Source organism: Salmo salar, chromosome 05, assembly GCF_965601325.2.
Source record: "Salmo salar chromosome 05, fSalSal1, whole genome shotgun sequence".
In the NCBI taxonomy this organism is placed as follows: Eukaryota; Metazoa; Chordata; class Actinopteri; order Salmoniformes; family Salmonidae; genus Salmo; species Salmo salar.
Window position 1 is genome coordinate 13570052 of NC_138295.1, and position 8641 is coordinate 13578692.

General features: G+C 44.7%; 1 protein-coding gene across 1 annotated transcript; it reads right to left on the minus strand.

Moving 5' to 3' along the window:
- Nucleotides 1–4047: 4047 nt before the first annotated feature.
- On the minus strand, nt 4048–6317 carry psd10 (26S proteasome non-ATPase regulatory subunit 10). Its single transcript, NM_001141034.1, is given in 5 exon segments — nt 4048–4819; nt 4957–5123; nt 5378–5524; nt 5895–5993; nt 6135–6317. Coding segments are annotated over 5 exon segments (690 nt in total). The 5' UTR covers nt 6252–6317; the 3' UTR covers nt 4048–4659.
- Nucleotides 6318–8641: the final 2324 nt, after the last annotated feature.

Consider the following 8641-nt stretch of genomic DNA (forward strand, 5'->3'; position numbering starts at 1 on the left):
AAAACGTCACCAAATATCTCAGAATTAGGAGAATATTGGAGAGAAAAGGGTTAACCCTTTTAGCTAACCCTTACCCTAACCCCAACCTTAATCCTTTATTCTAACTCCTACACTTAACCATAACCCTAACCCCTAGCCTTGCTAATGTTAGCCAGCTACCTCGCTATAACGTAACAAATCCTACATTTTGCAAATTTGTAACATATTGTATGTTTCGCGAATTTATAACATATTGTATGTTTTTCGAATTCGTAAGATATTGTACGTTTAGAAAATTAATACATACCATATAAAGGGCAACATATAATATTAAATGGGGCACCTCGATTTACATACATAATAATACGAAATGCTCTGAGACCAGGTTGCCAGCCTAAGCACAGAGCTCCTGTAAATCTGTACATATTGAGTTATTTTGTCGGTGTTTTTTACATTTATTTTTAACAGTGAGTTTTTATTGCATATACAGTGCTTTTGAGCCACGGATTTACAGATTGACTGACAAGTTAACACTTTTTGGCTTGGCTAACTAGCTTGCTGGCTAATATTTTTGTTTGAAAAATGCATCTGGACAGTACCAGCTTTTTTGTTTCACCTGGCTGCCAATTCCTGATCTTCTGAGAACATCATTTGAGGAGTTGCCTGAAGTGTGAGAGGAATGAGAGAGAGAGAGGAATACAGCAGTGCTGATGCAGAGGGATGATAGTGAGGATGACTAGCAGGTAGCCTAGTGGTTAGAGTGTTGGGCCAGTAACCGAAAGGTTGCTGGATTGAATTCCCGAGCTGACAAGGTAAAAATCTGTCGTTCTCCCCCTGAGCAAGGCAGTTCCCCAGATGTCGATTAAGGCAGCCCCCCGCACCTCTCTGATTCAGAGGGATTGGGTTAAATGCAAACCTCTACGGGTCGGTGTCCCCCTAATGCTCTACCCAGCACCAATTGTATTGTGGACTTGGCTGAACTTGTACTAACCTCCAACTATTTTCTCTTCAGAGGAGACTTCTTCCTCCAGACCAAAGGGACAGCAATGGGACCACTATGGCTCCTAATCATGCTAACCTATATCTAGGAATGTTTGAAAAACAGGTGGTGCTGAATCCAGAACTTAAGTAACCATCGGTCTTATGCAACCATACCAAACATAACATCATACTAGTTTCAGTGTCCCGGATGTACTTTTACTATGTTACGTCTAGTCTATTAGACCAGGCTGAGGCTGCTACTAGGGCACCATGACAACTACAGAACTCTTGTTTTTACATATGGAATCAAATCAAATCAAATGTATTTATATAGCCCTTCTTACATCAGCTGATATCTCAAAATGCTGTACAGAAACCCAGCCTAAAACCCCAAACAGCAAGCAATGCAGGTGTAGAAGCACGGTGGCTAGGAAAAACTCCCTAGAAAGGCCAAAACCTAGGAAGAAACCTAGAGAGGAACCAGGTTATGAGGGGTGGCCAGTCCTCTTCTGGCTGTGCCGGGTGGAGATTATAACAGCACATGGCCAAGATGTTCAAATGTTCATAAATGACCAGCATGGTCAAATAATAATAATCATAGTAGTTGTCGAGGGTGCAACAAGTCAGTAACACAAGAGTAAGTGTCAGTTGGCTTTTTCATAGCCGATCTTTGAGAGTATCTCTACCGCTCCTGCTGTCTGTAGAGAGTTGAAAACAGCAGGTCTGGGACAGGTAGCACGTCTGGTGAACAGGTCAGGGTTCCAGCAGGTCTGGGACAGCAGGTCTGGGACAGGTAGCACGTCCGGTGAACAGGTCAGGGTTCCATAGCCGCAGGCAGAACAGTTGGAACTGGAGCAGCAGCACGGCCAGGTGGACTGGGGACAGCAAGGAGTCATTAAGCCAGGTAGTCTTGAGGCATGGTCCTAGGGCTCAGGTCCTCCGAGAGAGAGAAAGAAAGAAAGAAAGAGAGAATTAGAGAGAGCATATTTAAATTCACACAGGACACCGGAAAAGACAAGAGAAATACTCCAGATGTGACAGACTGACCCTAGCCCCCCGACACATAAACTACTGCAGCATAAATACTGGAGGCTGAGACAGGAGGGGTCAGGAGACACTGTGGCTCCATCCAAAATAAATGGAATGTTGAATCATTTACATATACATTTACGTCATTTAGCAGACGCTCTTATCCAGAGCGAATATTTAATCTTCTGATTTAATCAAGCTTATTGTTTTCCTTTTCAATTTTGGAAATAAGTTTAGGTGACAAGCTGATGGGTCAGAACCTCTGCTCAAATATCGACTATATTATAACGCACCTTAGAATTTGTAAATGTGCGCCAGAAGCGCACTCAGACCTGAGACCTATCCAATAGGCCCGAAGATGCGCCTCAAGCAGCAGATCCTTCTGCAGTTGATGTGGAACAGGAGATCCTACAGCGGGCCTCAATGTGTACCATACATCCGCGACATCAGACAGCTGCAAGTTGAGAGCTTCAAGTTCCTTGGTGTCCACATCACCAACAAACTAACATGGTCCAAGCACACCAAGACAGTCGTGAAGAGGGCACGACAAAACCTATTCCCCCGCAGAAGACTGAACAAATTTGGCATGGGTCCTCAGATCCTCAAAAGGTTCTACAGCTGCACCATTGAGAGCATCCTGACTGGTTGCATCACTGCCTGGTATGGCAACTGCTCGGCCTCCGACCCCAAGGCACTACAGAGGGTAGTGCGTACGGCACAGTACATAACTGGGACCAAGCTTCCTGCCAACCAGGACCTCTATACCAGGCGGTGTCAGAGGAAGGCCCTAAAAATTGTCAAAGACTCCAGCCACCCTAGTCATAGACTGTTCTCTCTGCTACTGCATGGCAAGCGGTACTGGAGTGCTAAGTCTTGGTCCAGGTGGCTTCTAAACAGCTTCTACCCCCAAGCCATAAGACTCCTGAACATCTAATCAATTGGCTACCCAGACTTTTTGCCTTGCCCCCCCCCCCCCTTTTACCCTGCTGCTTCTCTCTGTTATCTATGCATAGTCACTTTAATAACTCTACCTACATGTACATACCGGTACCCTCTGTATATAGCCTCGCTATTGTTATTTTACTGCTGCTCTTTAATTGTTACTTTTATTTCTTATTTTTTTAATTAACTGCACTGTTGGTTAGGGCTTGTAAGTAAGCATTTCACTGTAAAGTCTACACCTGTTGTATTCGGCGCATGTGACAAATAACATTTGATTTGATTCTACCTTTGTAGGTGAAACCGAGATTCCCGAGGGTCTGATCACCGGTGACATCTCCACGGCAACGGGCATCTCGCACAGCAGACACACCTGGAGCGTCATTCACGCAGGAGGTCAGAGAGGATGCGTCCCCTGGAATTACAAACTACTGTTCTGCTGTAGCGGTGTCTCCTCACTGCAGCCTTCAGGGGAAATATTTGAAGAGTGGTGTGGCAGTTTGATGGAAAACTATGGGAAATGTTCAATAGTGGTGAACATTCAAAGCTGGAGGTCGCCAAGAAAAGGCAACAGTTGTAACTCGAGTTTCGCGGGGTATGTTCGACACCTGCCTGAGGCCTCGGAGGATCTCATGCCCATGACCTGCTGCCTGGCAGTGGCGCACACCCACACGCACGAGCTTCTTCAAATCCCATTCCAGTGCACACACCTGAGCCCTGATATGGTTTCCGACCAATGACCGGCCCTCTACAACTGAGGCACTCTACATAAATACATCTTTTGGAACGAGCTATTGGAGAGAACTCTGAAGATCAGCAAGAGGAAATGAGAGGAAGCCTCGTCTCGAGTTAGGATGAATGAGAATCATTACCTAAATGACAAACGGTGACAAGGGGTTAATTCAGACTATATAAAACAGATGCACATTACATTGATAATGTACAGTAGTGATTGAGGAGGAGCAGGAACCGTGCTTGAACCAATAACCTTGCAGTATGGGGTGAGTGCACTATCCTGTGCCATAAAGGTTCAGACCTCTTGGCAGAGACCATAGCACTAACATCACATACTTTTACCAAAAAAAGTCCCTTAGCCAAACACTGACACGTTCAGATTCACAACCAAAATAGGAATTTAATGTAACTTGTTACAGATTATCAATTGAATTGGAATCAAATGAATGCAATGAACTTACTACAAAATCACATTACACATCCAGACAGTGAAACATGTTTTAAATAGGCCTGAATATTAACATATGTAGTTGAGGTGATTCATTTAATCAAGTTGTTAAGACACCAACTTATTACATCTTTTTTTTTTAAAAGCAAGGTTTAAGAAGCTGAATTTCTAGAACAGTTTCAAACTTCATACAACATAGGTTCCTCTGGTAAGTAGCTGTAGGGTATTATCATGGTCAGTCTCTGAGATACATCCAGTCCAGTCAGAAAAGCTCTTTCCTCCAACAAAAATGCTGCCATACAGACTGCATCTCAATAGTTCAGTGGCCTCCTCTCACTCATCTACACTGATCTGGAACTGGACTGGTGGAAGTAACCCTCCCCCCGGACTGGAATATAGAGGATAGGTCAAAGCAATATGGAAGAGTTTATCCTGTTTTCTCAAATCAGTGCAGATGAAGGTGAGATGAGAAAGGATGGAGAGATGAGAAGCCCATTTAGACCACGTCGACTGGATCTTCTCGCTGCTTCAGTGTGTAGTCAGATGGATCAGACGTTTCCTCCTACGATCCTCCGCAGCAGAGTGGCCAGACCTCCTTTAGAGATCTGTAATGGCGTCTTCTCCTCCTTGTTCTCTATGTAGATGCTGGCTCCGTTCTCCACCAGGAGTTTAGCTGCCTCGACACGCTCCTCGTCACACGCCAGGTGGCTGGGGGAGACAAATATTTAGCATGGTGTAAAAAGTGTAGAAAACAGCATCATCAACACACAGACACAAACATTAAGCACAGTAAAACACACAGCATCTAGAACACAACTTCAATACACACACACTCCAGTGCTTACAGTGCAGTGTTTCCCTCCGAGTCCTGTATGTTGGTAGAAGCGCGCTGTTGAAGCAGCAGCTTGATCAGACGGCAGTTGCCCTTGCTTGAAGCTCTGTGTAGGGGAGTAGACTCCAGTTTATCTGTGACATTAGGGTTCGCTCCACTCTCCAGCAACAGGAGGGCGATCTGTGAAGAAGACCAACCATTTGCATTATCACTCAACATAACGTTATACCGTTCTTATTTTCTGCTTTAATAGCTGCAGAACTATTGTAGCCAGGGGAACATAGTTGGTTCTGGCAGGGATTGAACTAGCAACACTCAATCCCTAGACGGAGCTAATGGCCCCTGTGCCAACTAACTAACCCACTTGGTATTGAGTAAACCAGATTACTTCAGAACAGTATCTGTCTAACATAGTGGACCCAGTGTTGGTGTACCTCATATCTGTCCTTGGAGGCAGCATAGTGCAGAGGGGTGCAGCCGTTCTGGTTGACTGAGTTCAGCTGGGCTCCTTTGTTTATCAGTGACTTCACTATCTCCTCCCTGCCTGCAGATGCTGCGATGTGGAGGGGAGTCCAACTGACCTGGGGACAAGGACAAGAGATGAGACATCACTTTCAGATGGACAGTAACAACTTATTCTTCTAGGATAGTCATGTAGTGATAGAGGGAGTAACTGAGCAGGCATGAACCAGAGGCTCAGTGGTTAGAGTAAGTGTGTCTCCTGTAACATACAGGTCCAGTGTCTCCAGACCTCTTGGCAGAGGCCGTAGAAATAGATTTGTGTGTTGGGGAAACTACTACCACCTGTTCATCTGTACTAATACACTATAGTGATATTCAATAGATCAAACATCTACAGTACTTACAAGATCAATTTAAGATACAATTATTGCAACACAGCAAGTCAATATAATTGTACAATGTTGCAGACAATGACTTTTCAATATTTACATCATCTTGTGGGTTGACTTCCACCCCCAAATCCAACAGAAACTCAACGATCTTGACGTGTCCAGCCGAGCAGGCCCAGTGGAGAGCGGTCCTTTGGTCCTGGGAAAGGGAAGAACACAGGCGACCAGATGAATAAGGAGGGGGACATGTGGATGTATTAACAAATGTACCTAGCTAATTGACTGACTGCTGCCTGAAGCAGATAGCTCTGGTAATGTATTTCAAGTGATGATCATTTACCTGGTCCGTTTTGCAAGCGAGCGATTTATCCGTTAAAATACATTTCTTTAATTTGTCAAATTCACCAGTGAAGGCTAAATTACAGACTTCCACATTTGAAACAGTTTGCTCCATCATGAAAGATCTAGCTCAACTCACTAAGCGGTAAATTGGACTGAAATAAACATCAACATGACTCAGGAAATTTACCTAGGTTCTATTTCCGGTGTAAATGCGCGTAATTTGAGCTTTCAGAATAAAAGCTCCCAGCAGCAAGGCGGGAATTTTGCTCCATTATTGTTAGAGGGATTGTTAATTTTTTAAAGGAAACGTCACATCTGTATCAAGTAAAGAAAAAGCAAATGTCCTAGGTGGTGCATTTACAGTGGTTCATAGATGTGAGGAGGAGACGGGGAAAATTTCAATGAGTATGGAGAGTCCGGAGAAGCTATGGATGCAGAGTTCTTTATGTTTTAGATGACAAGGGTGTTGGAGGGCTGCGGCAAGACAACTCCTGGAGAAGATAGTGTGTATTCTGTGATGTTTAAGCACGCACCAGACAGTGTGTTGGAAGCAGTGTTAGGGTTGTATTTTAAAACAAAATTATTTAACTAGGCAAGTCAGTTAAGAACAAATTCTTATTTTCAATGACGGCCTAGGAACAGTGGGTTAACTGGGGCAGAACCACAGATTTTTACCTTGTCAGCTCAGGGATTTGATCTTGCAACCTTTCGGTTACTAGTCCAACGCTCTAACCACTAGGCTACCTGCCGCCCCGAAAGGTGGTGTGGAGGACTGGGGGGATTCCTGCTGGGTGGACACGTGCGGTTGTGTTACCGTTTGTAAAACCAGGTAAAGATCCTGCTAGGGCGGGCAGTTATAGGCCTATCGCTCTGACATCCAACATGTGTTCATTTATGGAAAAAATGATAGTGAGTAAAATGGTAGAATGGTAGAATGAGTAGAATGGTGTACCTCTTGGAAGTCAGGGGTTTGATGAGCGTAGTCAGAGTGGGTTCAGGAGAGGGAGGTCTGCCATGGATTTCCTGGTTACAGTTAGTACAGAGATAACCAAAGCCCTGACAATAAAAGAGGTGATGAGTGTTGTGTATTTTGACATTGAGAAAGCTTAAGATGCCATGTGTAAGGAAGGGTTGTTGATCAAATTGAGTGCATTGGGGGACGTCTGTATAACTGGATCATGGACTTCCTGTTCGATCGAGCCATAAGGGTGGACTCAGAACTGTCAATGGAGTATAAAGTGGACAATGGTATTCAGGAAAGTGTGGTTAGTCCGGTGTTGTTCACCCTGATGACAGATTACATATTTAAGGAGGTGGGACAGGAAGTGGGTGTGGCCTTGTAATCCGATGATCTGGCTGTATGGAAGAGAGGTGGAGATGTCAAATATGTGATGAGGAAGATGCAAGAAGCTGTCGGAGTTGTGGAAGATTGGTCTAACATGGGGGCTTAGGATGTCTGTGGCCAAGTCCTGCTTTATGGTGTATTCTAGGAGGAAGATTAGGATGTCTGAGTTTAAGTATATAGGTATGTGGTTTGATAAGAGGCTTACATGGAAGAGACATGTTGAGCATATTGAAATGAAGTGTAGGAAGGTGCTGAACCTCATGAAGGCAGTGGCAGGATATGATCGGGGGTCAGATAGACAAACACTGTTGTATATGTCTCAGGCATTGATCAGCTCATCTTTGAATTATGGGTGTTTTGTATATGGATCGGCAGTCAAAACAGTACTACAGCGCCTGGATAGATACAGTCAAGGGCCCTGAGATTGTGTGTGGGTGTCTTCAGGATGACACCTGTTGAGGCATTGCAGGTGGATGGTGGGGAACTGCCACTGAGAATAAGGTGGGACTAACTTGGCTTAGTGTACTGGGCGAGGTTGAAATGGAGTTCAGAAGGACATCCTGTGGTCATGGCAACTGGGGAATGCTGGGAGTGAGGAGTGGGGTTAAGCAGAGGGCGTACGGGTGGACAATTGGGCAGAAGATGGTTGAATATGGACTGGGGGAGAGAGAGAGAGGGTCGGCAATAGCATTGGGGAACGTTCCTCTGTTGCTTTTTCCGAAACCAAGTGTAGACGTGGACATGATTGAGGGCAGGAGAGAATGGGGTGAGGACGTGAGAGATATATAGAGACTATATATATTTAGTTTTTTAAGGATATATACAGATGGTTGAACGGATCCAGTCAGTGGAAGAGTGGGGGCAGGGGTGTATATCCCAGATTTCAATGTTAGAGCATGTAAGTGGTTAACTGATTATGTGTCAGTGTGTGCGGCCGAGTTGATGGCCATGATTATAGGTTTGAGATGGGTGAAGGAGGTGAAACCACTCAGAGCGGTGATCTGTTCCGATTTGGCTGCAGTGTCGAGTAGTGAGCTGAGTGGGGATAGATATTCAGGTCCTTGATCCAGGAAAAAGGCTTGATCTTTGGCAAAGGAAGTGGGATGCTAGCAGTAAGGGGAGGGAATTATATTGCATGCACCAATCAGTAATGAAAGAAG